Genomic DNA, 14359 nt, shown 5'->3' on the forward strand with positions numbered 1-14359 from the left:
TCCCCAGCACCTGTGTTCAGTGGCGTGCAACTACCTGCAACTACAGCTCCACATCTGACACCCTCTTCTGGCCTAAGGCACCAGTATGTACAACACCCTGAAACACAATTTAAAATAAATCTTAAAATAAAAAACTTCTTAAGGTTTAAAGCTAGTTCAAAAACTTAGAAATCAGCTTGCTCATGTTGAGTATAAGCTAGAATGTCTTTCTGTTCTTAAGAAGAGTGTATGTCACAGAGAGGTACTCAGTGAACATCAGCCACTGGGGAGGAAACTCTGATTCACTGTTCTTTATGCTGCTCAAGATGGAATCCGTGTTGTGCATGCTAGGCAAGGCTGTTGTTCCCTGCTGATTCACATTTCTAACCCTTCCTATGTCAGTTAAAAGACATGGAGCTTCTCTTCTATCAACAGACCATGCAGTTTTCAACTTACAAAGCTCAAGTTGGTAAGGACTTGAAGGTAGGCAAGGACAAAATTCTCATATAGCTGAAAGACACCTTCTGGCTGCAGCTCCAACATGTCACTTCACCCCAGGTGAAGGTCTGTCTGTCCTTCCCACACAGGCCTGGCTCTCATCTAATCTTCTGACCTCCTCAGGCTCTTTAGAGTAGCCAGTGTCCCACATCACTGTTCACTTCCTAATGACACAGCCAGCAATTCACTGTCTCAGTATCTAGGTGGTATCACCTTAGAAGGAAATTGTGAGACATCAATTATTTGGCCACTAAAGTGAACACCTGGGCTCTAGACCTCACAGGTAGCTGAGGCACATCTGCCAAACTCCACTACAGCTTCTTCCTTTTCAAATATTAGCAGGTTCCCTGACTTTAGAGTCATTCATTCCTGTATATGAGCACATGTGTGTAGGTATACACCTGTGCATGCAGAGGTCAGAAAGAGTGTTCAGCTCTTCAGAGCTGGACTTACAGGTGTGTTTGTAAAATACCTAGCTTGCTGCATGGGTGCTGGGAGTAAAACTTCAGTAAGCACTCCCAACAACTGAGGTATCTCTCCAGCACCAGGTTTACAAAAATAATATATTTCAGAATTTAACTATTCGTCTACATACAGGAATGGACATTTTGGGCTTCAAGAGAGCAGAGACTTGCATGTTTTCTCTTCGCATTTCTCTCAGCTGCTCAACTGAACTCTCCTGCCCCCAGGAATGCCAGTGACTGAAATCAATCAGGGTTAGTCTGAAGAAGAGCCTGTCAGTCACCTTCAAACTCTAAGATCCCTCAAATGACATGAGCCTCAGCTATTTTCAACCTGTTGGTTTAACCTCAAAAGAACTAAGAAAATGGGAGTGGTTGTGTAGGACTTTAGTTCCAACACTCAAAGGGAGACATGTCTCTGTGAGTTCATAGTCTACATAGTAATTCCAGGACAGTCAGAGATACGTAGTGAGACACAACCTCAAACAAAAATGAACAAAAAAGAACCAAGATCTGGAAAGACCTTTTGATCCCTGACCTGATGTTAGCCTGGGGCTCCCACACGTCTCAACTGTCATCAAGCAAAAAATCCCACAGCACTCTGCCTACATGGTTTTGTAGTGCTGGGGCAGGGAGCCCTATCTTTAGAGATCAGCACTCACAGCTAAAATTCACACGGCATCTTGGGTGTAAGTTAAAATAGTCCAGAAGGGAATAGAAAATGCACATGAAAGAACACTGGCCATACATTGTTGTTGGGGGCCGACTTTTAGCAGAAAGCGGCTATCAGCTTTGCAGCCATCTTGAGCCATATACCCTGACATGAGACTTGTATTACAATAGCCTACAACAGCTGAGCACACTCCGATAATCTTGGTTTAGATACCTTGGGTGTGTGAGATTAAAGGTGTGTAATTTAAGAGTTTGACTTAAATGTAGAGATCAGATTTAGAGACAAGACCTAAGGGCATGATTAAAGGTGTGACCAAAAGGCATGGCTTAGAAGAGAGAGATATAAAAGGCAGAGGCAGACAGAGATCAGGGAATCAGACAGAGGAGACAGAGAAGAAGACACTTAGAGGAAGAGAGACTGAAGAATAAACGGGATTGAAACACACTCTGGTCTCCATTCCTCGCAACTGCCCTCACTCTCTCTCTCTTGCTGAACCCCGACCCGTGGACTGGAGCGGCAGCTTGGGCCGGGATACAGTGGCCGCCAAACGCGGGGCAGCCCGGGCCTCAACATTTTGCTTGGGCGGCGACACATTGTTACCTCCCAAAGGAAAAAAAAATCCTATTCTCTACTTCTAGAAATGCTCAACAATCCATAGAACTCTTCCCCAAAAGAGCATCAAATGATGTTTTTCTTAAGCAGGTGGGAGGGCTATGTCTGGTCTGTGCCCTTTGTGAATGGAAGCTGTGGGCACACAGGGACCAGTCAGAACCAACTGAGGCAGAGAAAACAGCCTCAGGGAAGAAGAGAAAAACTACAGCTCAGAACTGGACTCGGAAAAGTATATGTGTACGCATCTACCAACAAAATAGACATCTAGTCACATTACAAGCTACGGGTCTAGGGGAAATGTTTCCTTATGTCAATAATGACCACAGCTGGCAAAGAGATTACAGAAACACTTTCCTGTTTTCAATCCCCTATAACGTTATCTGGTAGGGAATGAAGTGTTACACCCAAAATTCTAGCTATACTGACCAAAACAGGAGAAAGAGGCAGGGCTGAGGCTGCTGCCACAAAGATACTTCTTTGAGGCCAAGGGCTAAAAGTCTGTATCCCCTCATCCCACAATCCTTCTCTGGGAAAATAAACAGAGGAGATTTATTAAGGGCAGTAATGAGCCTCTGAGGCACTATATGTTATAGGTACCTGAGAGGTGATTAAGCCTGGGCCCCTACTTCCTTCTCTTCTGGCCCCTAAATTAGGTATTTGTTTTGCTTACCAAACTACCTTAAGTGATCCATCCCTCTTTGGTCATAATAGTCTATTTTTTTAAATGAAAAACAAACTCTTACTGTGTATATGTATATGGGGGGAAGAGGGGAAGGGAGATAGGGAGAGAGAGACAGAGAAAGAGAAATGTGGGAAGTATGAAGGTTAGATAGAGGGTGACTTGATAAATTTGATTTTTCCTTTCTCTTTTATTTGAGTCCCAAGGATCAAACAGGTCAGTGCCTGAACCACTCACCCCGCTTTTTAAAAACTACAGTGTTTACTTCTACAGCATGCCCATTCTATGCCCCTTTCAGAAGAGTGCTTTTCCAGGCTGCTGTTGGGACATTTCTCCTTGAATGTACTGGCACTGACACCGGCAACCCAGATCACCTTACACCTATCTCAGAATCAGTATAGTGTAAGGCTTTTGTTGAGAACCGCACTACCCCACATTTGGGGGCCAAAATGTTGGAGATCGCTCTGTCAATGTTGGAACCCGCACTGCCAAAAGCCTTGGGGGTTAAATTGTTAGAGCCTGTACTGCCCCAAGCCGCCCCAGTCCGAGGGTTGGGGTTCAGCAACAGAGAGTGAGGATGGACACAAAGAATGGAGACCAGACAGAGTGTGATTCAATCCTGTTTATTCTTCAGTCTCTCTTCTTCTCTCCAAGTCCCTAGTTCCAAGTCTCAGGTCCCTAGTTCCTAGAACCAAGTCTCAAGTCCTAGTCCTAGTTCTAAGTTGCTAGTCTTTTTCCCAGTTCCAAGTCTTCTTCCAAGACTCAAGTCTCAAGTACTAGTGCCTGTTTTCTGAGTTCTCTAGTCCAAGTACAAGTGTCTAATAATTTCTTCTGTCTGCCTCTCACCTTTTATATGTCTCACTTCTAAGCCACACCTTTAAGTCACGCCTTTAAGTCTTGCACCTTTAAGTCTCACACACCCAAGGAAGATCCTGGGTATTTAAAACAAGATGTTATCAAAGTGTGCTCAGGTGTTGTAGGCTGTTGTAAACAAGTCTCTTGTCAGGGTATATGGCTCAAGATGGCTGCAAGGATGATAGCCGCCTTTTGTTGGCTCCCCACAGCTTTCTCTGCAGGGATGGATATTTGACTTCTGCTGTAGTGAGTTGGTCTGGTGTGGCTATATGCTCAAATGCTAAATTCTGTACCCCAAGATCTGGTTGCTCCAAGACAAGCAGATCCTCACATATATCAGCTTTTGTTGTGTACACGTTGTCCCCCAAGTTATCCCTGATTGCTTAATACTTACAGCCTGGGCTGGGCAGAAGAGAAGGGGCAGAGCGAAGTTCCCAGGCTTGGGGTCTCAGGCAGGGACAAGTAGGAGGAGAGAGGACACAGGGGAAGAAAGAAGAAGCCACCATGAGGTAGGTGGATTGTGAGCACGTGTCCATGAAGGCCAGGCTGTTGGAGTAGGAGCAGCTCAGGTGGAACATGGCAATGATATCTCCAAGTTACTGACATGTAAGTAGACAAAATAGCACAGAGGGTTGATATCAGCCCAACTCTGGTGCTTAAAGGCTTATTATAAATATAAAGGTTTAGTGTCTTTTATTGGGAACTAAATGATCAAAGGTGGGATAGAAACCCCCAAAAACTATTTACCATAACACTGTGCCTCCTTTCTTTCCTCTGTGTGCTCATGTATACAACCACACTCACACACACACGTAAATCCAACCCCTCCTTCACAGGATTGTTCCTGAAACCAGCCCGTTGAGTCCTACTGTCCCTGAGAGGATCTCAGATTTAAAGAACTGCTTACTATAAAGGTAGATGCTTTGAAAACACCAGGTGCAAATATCAAGTCAGTGCTACTTCCTGACACTGTTGTAAGGATGTAAACTGCTACCACAGGAGAGAGTGCTACAGGCCACATCCAAATCCAGCCCTGACTCTTCCTACATGCAGAGCCCAGAAAGTAAAGTCACTACATCCACCTTGGAATAGGCTTGCAGTACCCACACGGCAGCTTACAACCACAGTAACTCCAGTTCTGGGGAACCTGGTACCTTCTTCTGGCTTCCATGGGTACTGCATACACATGGTACACATACATATACGAAGATACATACACGAAGATACATACACGAAGACAAAACACTCATACACATAACATAAAAATAAAGCTGAGCGGTGGTAGTGCACTCCTTTAATCCCAGCACAGGGAGGCAGAGATAGGCACTTCTGAGTTCAAAGCCAGCCTGGTCTATAGAGTGAGTTTCAGGGTACAGAGAAAAACCCTGTCTGGAAAAAAACAAAATAAAAAAAATTTGAAAAAAAAGAAATTAAAAAGAAAAGAAGTTTTAAGAGCAGAATAGAAGCCTAGGCACAGTTGTAGATACCTATAATCCCAGCACTCACCAGCACTCAATAGACTGGTGCTGGAGTATTTTAGGTTTAAGTGCAGCCTGGGCTACACAACAAGACCCTGTCTCAAAAGAAAAACAAAAAGATTTGAGGATGCAGCTTTGTAGGATTGCCCAGCACACTTGCCTAGTCTGGACTCCATTTCCACTATGCCATTCCTATACTCAGGAGGTGGAGGTAAGAGGTTCAGAAGCTCTTGGTCATCCTGCTAAGGTATTTTGAAAAAAAAAAAATATATATATTTAATATTTATTAAATATTTATATTTAATTTAATTAATTTAATAAATAAATATATTAAATATATTTATATTATATAATATAAAATAAATAAAATAAATAAAAGATGAGAGATATATTCATCATGAGAGATATCTTTAAAAGTAAAATAATGTAAAGAGGAAAAAGAGGAACTAATTGATAGTTGAAACCAGCCCTTTTGATCCATCTATGGAACACACAATGAGTTTATACTCTGCTTGATTATCATTTTTTAAAGACAGGACCTAGTAGTTGTGTGTAGCCCAGGCTAGCCTTGAAGTCCTGGAATTGCAGCAAGTACTGAAATTACTGACAAACATTTCTCGATAGGTATGGTGGAACACATTCAATAATGGAAGGACTTTTTTTTTTTCCAAGACATGATTTTTCTTTGTAGGCTTAGCTGTCCTGGCACTCACTCTGTAGACCAGGCTGGCCTCTGCCTCCCTAGTGCTGGGATGAAAGGTGTGTGCCACTGCCGGGTGGTGGTGGCGCACGGGTGGTGATGTAATCCCAACATTTGTAAGGCAGAGAAAGCAGGATCCAGAATTCAAGGCCAACCTGGGCTGCATGACTTTCAACCTGCCCCCCCCCACACACACAACAAAAAAGGTATTAGGGGGTTCATTCTCCAGTCTGTAAGGCCTATGGAGACTTTCTTTTTTTCTAAAGAGTCTTTTTATTTATTTATTTATTTTATTTTTTAAATTGAGTATTATATTTACATTTCAGATTTTATCCCACTTCCTCCCACCACCCAGAAACCTCCTATCTCATTCCCCCTCCTCATGCTTCTATGAGGCTGTGCCCCCACCTACCCCCCCACTACCCCCTCCCCACCCTCACCCCCCCCCTTGTTCGTTTCTCATGGGACCAAGAATCTCCTCTCCCACCTATGCCCGACAAGGCATATACCCTTACATATACCGCTGGAGTCATGGGGTCCCTCCCTATGTGCTCCCAGGCTGGTGGTTTAGACCCTGGGGGGCTCTGGTTGGTTGGTATTGTTGCTTTCCTCATGGGGTCATAAACCCTTTCTGCTCCTTTAATCTTCTCTCTAACTTCTCCATTGGGAACCCTTGATCAGATCAGTGGTTAGCTGTGAGCATCGTCCTCTGAATGTGTCAGTCTCTGGCAGACCTCTAAGGAGACAGCTATATCATGTTCTTGACAGCAAGCACTTCCAGCCATCCACATCAGTGTCTAGCTTAGGTGACTGTACATGGGATGGATACCTAGGTGGAATGGTCCTATGGAGACTTTCTAAAATTATAAATTGAAAGCTCAGTAGCAGCAGGCTAAAGCTAAAGGCTTCCACTTCACTTGGCTGTAGACAGAGTATCTTCTGACTATATGGATGTAGTATCTGTCAACAATAAATTTGGCCTATAGCTTAGACAGGAAACAGGAGATGGAACATCTGCCAAGCAGAAAAAAAAAAAAAAAAAAAAAAAAAAAAAAAAAAAAAAACGAGATAGTACCAGGCACCAGGCACGGGAGATTTGCCAGGAAGATATGACTAGACAAGACACATGGTACCTGAGCACAGGTAACCAGCCACCTGGCAGAATGTAGATTAGAATAAATGGGTTATCTTAAGTTATGATAGTTTGGGTCTAAGTCTTTTTGGGAGCATGGGGCTGAGATGTAGGACCAGACCTAACTTCTACACTTAGCTGGGATTAATTCTGAGCTTTCCCTTAGCCAGTTCCATGAAACGAACACAACTTTATTCTCCCAAATATTAAAAGGTAATTTGCCTCTAATATAGAATGATCTGATAAGCATCCATTTGTACATGGAGAGAACTAACTAAAAACAGCAATGACCTCTTCCTAGGCCTGCTCCCTCATCTATCAACTGGAATACGTGCACCCACCTGAGCATGCTGGCTGCCCATGCCTACAACCTTAGCATCTCAAGACCAGTTCAAATAACTCCTTCTACTCAGTGCTATCCTCTCAAGACCAAAAACACAAAATAAAGGAAAAGAAAAAAGAGGTGCATGAAGACAAGATGTATCAACTCAACACAGCTGGTATGGTGCATGCACTTGGGAGATAAGGCAGGAGGAGCATGAGTTCATGGCCAACCTCTACTACCCAATGAGTTCAAGGCTAGCCTGTGCTACATGAGATCCTTGTCTTTTTTGAGACAGGGTCTCTATAGTGGTTTGAATATGCTTGGCACAGAGAATGACACTATTAGGAGGTATGGTTTTGTTGGAGGAAGTGTGTCACTTTGGGGCTTTGAGAGACTTTCCTCCTAGCTGCCTGGAAGCCAGTCTTCTGTTTGCCTTCAGAACAAGATGTAGAACTTTCAGCTCCTTCTTTAGCTCACTGTCTGCCTGGATGCTGCCATGCTTCCCACCTTGATAATGGACTAAACCTCTGAAGTTGAAAGCAAGCCCCAATTAAATGTTGTCATGTATAAGAGTTGCCTTATATGGTGTTTCTTCACAGCAGTAAAACCCTAACCAAGACAGTCTCTCTATATAGTTCTGTCTGTCCTGAAACTCAATGATATGTAGACCAGGCTGGCCTCAAACTCACAGAGATCTATCTGTGTCTGCTTCCCTAGTACTGGAGTTAAAGACATTCATTCTCCCATGAATAGTGAGACTTTGGTGTTGAGGGCAGGAGGGAGGGGAGAAAGAAAGAGGGAGAGGAAGAGGGAGACAGAGAAAGAGAAAGAATACCACAAGTGCCTGTCAGCCTTGGCCATGCTCTGCTTGGCCCTCTGTCAGAGGACCAAATACAGACTACTTTTCACCAGCTACAGCTACTCCTTCCTGTATGTTTAGAAATGTGCTACATTAAAGACCACCAGAGATAAAAGCCCCAAGAGTTAAGATGAAAGACCTAGAATTCGTCAGCAGGGGAATTTTCCCTTAACATAAAGTTTATGATTATTTTGCATATATTTATTCTATCAGTTTTTATGTTCTCAATAACAGTGTTCAGTTTATTAAAGTTTTTGCCTAGAGGAAGGAAAAAGAATAGCATAACAGGAGAATTAAGAACAGGGAATGGGCTAGGGAGATGATTCAGATGTTAAAGCCTTGCTGCACAGCACGAGGACCTGAGTTTGATATCCAACACTGAGGTACAAAGGTATGGTCACGTACGTAATTCCGGATCCGGGAAGGTGGAAACAGGGCTTGCTGCCAACCTGTCCAGCTGAACCAGTGAGCTCCAATTTAGTGAGAGATCTTGTCCCAAAAATATGATAGAGAGAAATCTAGAACAATATCAATTTCTGGCTTACACATACACACAGAAAAGCTGAGAAATGACTGATAATGCTCTTGCATTCGCTTACTGCTTATGTATTTGTATTTGGTGTGGCCCTACTCGATGTTAGGCCTGGACAAGTGAGAATAGATGCATACTTGTTTTCCAAGAGACTGAAGACCAGGGACAAGCAAACTTCAATACAAAACCCCCTCAAGGAAAGCTCAAGCCCCACGACCCCCCGCCCCCAAGCAGGATCTAAGAATGGTTTGTCCTGTGGTTCTCCAGGAAGCACAGGTGCTTCATTAAAAGTCAGTATGAACCAATCAATCTTTTCCTACCTACTCTCCTCTTCTGGGTTCCTTTAAATGTCACTGCATTCCACTATCTGGACTTAGGGATTCCACCTTCACCAACCCAAACCATAGTATCTCCTATCCTTGCAAGACCACTGAACGGGTTTTCTGCCCAGTCCCCAGACCCTACAAAGCTTACACAGAAGTCTCTTCACTGTCCCTCCCAGCATCCTTGTGAGACAAACTAGACAAGTATTATTTCATAGATGCAGGACCTGATTAGAAAGGTCAAACAGTGCCCAAGGTCACAAAGCCAATGAGAAGGGGTAGATTCCAGAGTTTCACAACACATAATGGTCACTGAAATAGGAGAGGTTGATAAGTGGTCCCCAGGAAAATACTGCCTCCTGTACTCTTCATGCTGCAGAGGACTAGAGTTCCCTGAGACACTAAGAAGGGCTGAATTAAAGTTGGGTGACCCACTTTAGATGAGGGGCAGGGAAGGATCTGAAGGATGTGATACCAAAGCAGACACCTAAACATGACAACGGTGGAGAGACTCTTTAGTCACAATCTTCTCAATACCCTAAGTACTCAGTAAGAGTTGTTTTAAAGAGACAGCAGGGGCTAAAGGTCAGGAGCAAAGCATATGCTGAGCACATGCAAGACCCTGGTCTCAGCCTCCAGCAAGTAAAAACAAAGAAACGAAGGAAGAACTTTCAAAGTGACAAGGGAAACTACAGAACAGTCAGCCAGACTACAGGACAGTGGACTGCCTGATGAAGGCATCAGGCTACTCCTGCCCTCATTTATGCAGTCTAGGAAAGGCTAAGAAGGCTAGACTCCAGTTAGAATAGTCAAACTTGCTTTTTCCTCAATGAGAGATGCTTCCTCTCCACTGAAACTTTCCTGAACCTTAGTGTTTTGGCAGCTCCCTACTCTCCAACAACTGAACCAGGGCTTCAAGAGGACTACACAAATGATCTTTTCTACTGAGCTACCCTCTCGGTCCTAGGCTTCCATTATCCCTCATCTAATATCAATCACTACAGTCTGAAGTGCTCCCCAAATTTAAACAGCACCCCCCCCCCCCAGGAAGTTGGAACTAAAGATGTGTGGATTAACCCAGAATAAATCTTCTTAAACTCTATTAACAGAGGAAATCAAGTCACCAGCAAAGTAAACCCTAAAGAGAAAACAAACAAACCAAAGAAGTTAAAACACCCAATAAGCTTGGTTAGTTTTTAATGTCTACTTGACACAGGTGACAGTCATCTGGGAAGAGTAGAACCTCATGGAGAATATGGCCTGCAAGCCTGTGGGGAATCTTGCTGGTTAGTAATCGATACGGAGGCCCAGCACACTGTGGGCAGTGCCACCACTGGGTAAACGGTCCTGGGTTGTATTTAAAAAAAAAAAAAAAAAAAAGCAGTCTGAGCAAACCATGGAGAAAAAGCCAGTATGTTCTTTGCTTCAGTTCCTGCTCAGAATAAATATGTATGATTTCTTTTGCTTTGAGACAGAGTCTCTCCACATAGTCCTGGCTCCAGGAATTCTTTCTGTAGACCAAGCAGGCCTCAAATTCACAGAGATCTACTTGTCTGCCTCCCAAGTGCTGGGATTAATGGCATGCACCACCACAGCTGTCTGGTTTTTATTTACTTTTTTACAAGTACAAAGGTTTTGCCTGCATGGATGCTGATTGCACCAGTTTATGCCTGGTGCCTACTGAAGTCAGAAAAGGGCTTTGGAACCCTTGGAAGTGGAGTTATGGATGGCTGTGAGTCACCTTGCAGGTGCCTGGAATCGAACCCTGGTGCCTTTGTAAGAGCTACAAGTGGTCTTAACCACGGACTGAATCATCTCTCCAGCCCCTCAAGCCTTGCTTGAGTTCCTAACTATTCTTGATGGGGGTTGGGGGATCGGTGAAAAGTGTAACATGAAATAAACCCTTTCCTCCCCAAGATGCTTTTGGTCAGGGTGTTTTTCACAGCAACTGAAAGCAAACTAAGATACCTTTTACTCTAAGAAAGTAACCTTTGAAGGGCTCACCCAAATGTTGCCCCCTCCACAAAGATACACAGACCCCAGCCCCTGAAACCTGTGATTATCTTTCACCATCTCTCTCTCTCTCTCTCTCTTTTTTTTTTTTTTTTTTTTTTTTTTTTTTGAGACAGGGTTTTTCTGTGTAGTCCTGGCTGGCTGTCCTGGAACTAACTCTGTAGACCAGGCTGGCCTCGAACTCAGAAACCCGCCTGCCTCTGCCTCCCAAGTGCCGGGATTAAAGGCGTGTGCCACCACCGCCTGGCTTCACCATATCTCATAAAGGACCCCATAGATGTGATTAAAGATGCAGACAATAAGATTATGTTCCATTATTCCAAACTGATCTGTGAAATGCACAGAATGTTCTCTAGCTAAATTTGGAGAGTGTCAGAAAAACCAGCCAATGTTAGAATAGGCCACGAAGAAAGCACAAGATACAGTCACTCTTCAGGAACAAAAACTGGCCCCTGACAAGTGGGCAGGAAAAAGGATACCTCAGTCTTACAAGTGTAAGGAGTAGAATTTGGACAGCAACTTGAATACAACTGAAAGTAGATTCTGTCCCCAAAGGCTCCATCAAGAAGTGTTTATTGCCAACATCTTGATTTCAGCCCTGGAACTAACACTCACCAAATCTTACATGAGCCTCTGACATAAAGAAATGATCAAATATAAATCTGTGTTGTTTTAAGATGCTAAATGCACGGTAATTTGTTACTGTAGCAAAACAAAAGAATATACAAGCAGCAATATCTTACAAAGGTAGCCGGCACCTCAGTATTCACAAGGCAGTTCCATTATGGTGTATCCAGTACACTTCAGTCTTCCCCCAGATCTCAGATACTTCTGCAGCCCTCCCCTACTGTCTGTGATGACAACTTGTTCTTCCAGATCTACTGTACTGGGCTTTCCCAAAGAATCCTTGCCCTGGGGCTCAGATCATTTCTCAAGACTTCACTTAGAGATAACTCAAGTATATCAATACTGCACTTGTGGGCTGGAGAGTTGGCTCAGAGGTTAAAAGCACTCAAACACTGCTCTTGTAGAAGACCCAGGTTCGATTCCCAGTACTCACAGGGCAGTTCATAACCCCCTGTAGCTCTGGTCCCAGGGAATCTTATACCCTCTTCTGACCTCTGAGAGCATCAGACATACATGATTCACTTCTATACAGGCAAGCAAAACACTCATACAAATAAAATAAATCTAAAAAAATAAGAAACAAAACACTTGTTTGCTGAACTGTTTGTTTACTTTGTGGTAGTACCAAGTCACTGACACAGTACCCACTCCTTCCACTGTACTGATGCATCCCTGCTTTAGCTCAGCTTCCTTCCCCACCTCTTCACCCCAACCCACCCCACTCCACCCCCTCCATCTAGTTAGTCACTAGTTGTCCACATATTCATTCCCCTTTCTCTGGAATCTGTCTTCCTCTTTCAAGTTCCATCATCTAATGTTGGTCTTTATGATCTCTGCCAACTAAATCTTCTACAACTAACTCATGAGACCCTATGCTAGACAGTGATCTAAGTGAAAAAAGATGGAACCTCCGCCAACCACTCCAAAGGAAAAAACTCCCCAAATTGTCTATTTGGCCTCTCTTGGGTCCCTAATTCATCTCCATGGCCTCAGAGGCCTTCCCAGCACTAATGCTGCACCACCTCAAGGCAGACCACATATAAAACATGGGTACAAGTTGTTTGCCCAAAATACCCATCACTAACCATGCCAGCATCTCTCCTCCTCATGATGTATCCTTAATTACTTTGCTTCAAAGACCCAGAACTCTCCACTTACAGCAGTCCTTCGTGATGCTTTCACAATCATCTGCTGGTAATGGTCGCCTGCCACCCTCCTGCTTTTCTCTGTAGAGCTCAATCTGTCACCTACTCTACAAGGCTGCTCCAGTCTACTCAACTAACTGACACTTTAGCACCCAGAAAAATGACTGAGCATCGGCACAACTGCACTGTTTCTTTACCGACAGACAGTACCAACCCTCAGGGGACAGGCTGTGCTACAGACAATTTTTAAACACTTCAGAACACTCAGTAAAATGGCTAAGTGAAACACTCAGCAGTGCTCCGTAGGCAGAGGACACCCCAGCCCTTCACTCCCTAAGTTCCCACAGCTATTTCCTGATACCCTTTGGCCAGGTTGACACACCTTGTGGAAGAAACGGGAGCACTCTTCAGTTCCCATTGCCTACAACCCAAACACAAATCAATCTTCCAATTTTATCTTCCTTCCACCCTCCTCCAACTCATTGATGTGGTTTTCGTTTTGTTTATTTTTTGTAAAAGAAGCCACGCGGCACCCGGGTAAAATCTCTGGCTCCCTCTTTCTCTGTCTATATTCGGTGCGAATCGAAGCAAAGAAAAATCTGCACTCAAGCTCACAAATGACGAGGCGGCTCAGGACGATGACTCACTTAGCCAGGGCTGCTGGCTTTGCAGAGTTCGACCCCAGAAAAACTAGCCAGTAGTCCCTCTCTGCCAAGAAAGGCTAGAGAGAGCACGGGAGGACCCTTGCACGTCTCCGGCACCCAGCGGACGCAGCAGGTTCTGGCCAGGGTCAACAGCGGGTCTTGCCCGGCCTCACCCTCCCCGCCCGGAAGGTCCGACCACCCGGTCCTTGTCCCTGGCCACACTCACATTTGGCTGACCAGCTTCTGCCGAAAGGCGGCGCTACGCCAGTCGGTCTCCTGTCCCGAAACGTCCATGCCCGAAGCCCCTACTCCTGTAGTCCGAGTCCCTACCGGACACCCCCGCCGCCACCGCCTCTACCACAGCGACAGGCCCGAACGCGGAAGCCGAGCGCTCCCGCTATTGGGCCACGCCGGAAGTACAGGGAGAATTGTGGGAAATGGAGTCTCGCTTTTGTATACGCATGCGCCACACACACACACACACACACACACACACACACACACACACACACACACACACACACACACACACACACACACACACACACACACACACACACACACACACACACACACACACACACACACACACACACACAATCTATGCGCCACACACACACACACACACACAATCTATACATATGTTGTTGCCAGTGTTGGGATAATTGCTAACGTATCTTTGTATCTTTTGGTATTTTAAATAAATTTGGTATTTTAAATAAATTTGGTATTAAAATACTGGGATCTTAATATGTAACATATGTTAAGTGCACATAAGTATATGTACATTCTACAATCATCAAAATAAAACTAGTATTTCACCA

The 14359-nt window shown here is 44.3% G+C and overlaps 1 protein-coding gene across 12 annotated transcripts in view; it reads right to left on the reverse strand.

Moving 5' to 3' along the window:
* Med15 (mediator complex subunit 15) overlaps positions 1-13935 on the reverse strand; it is a 70615-nt gene extending 56680 nt beyond the window's left edge. For 4 of the 12 annotated variants that reach the window (XM_076942579.1, XM_076942580.1, XM_034515064.2 and 1 more), the window contains exon 1: positions 13762-13933. In XM_076942579.1, coding sequence (XP_076798694.1) covers positions 13762-13829 — 68 coding nt within the window. In that variant the 5' untranslated portion in view covers positions 13830-13933. Of the gene's footprint in view, positions 1-13761 lie in introns of all 12 variants that reach the window. The other 8 variants (XM_076942583.1, XM_076942582.1, XM_034515060.2 and 5 more) reach the window with 6 other exon arrangements.
* Positions 13936-14359: the final 424 nt, after the last annotated feature.

The sequence above is a fragment of the Arvicanthis niloticus genome, chromosome 12 (assembly GCF_011762505.2).
Source record: "Arvicanthis niloticus isolate mArvNil1 chromosome 12, mArvNil1.pat.X, whole genome shotgun sequence".
Classification (NCBI taxonomy): domain Eukaryota; kingdom Metazoa; phylum Chordata; class Mammalia; order Rodentia; family Muridae; genus Arvicanthis; species Arvicanthis niloticus.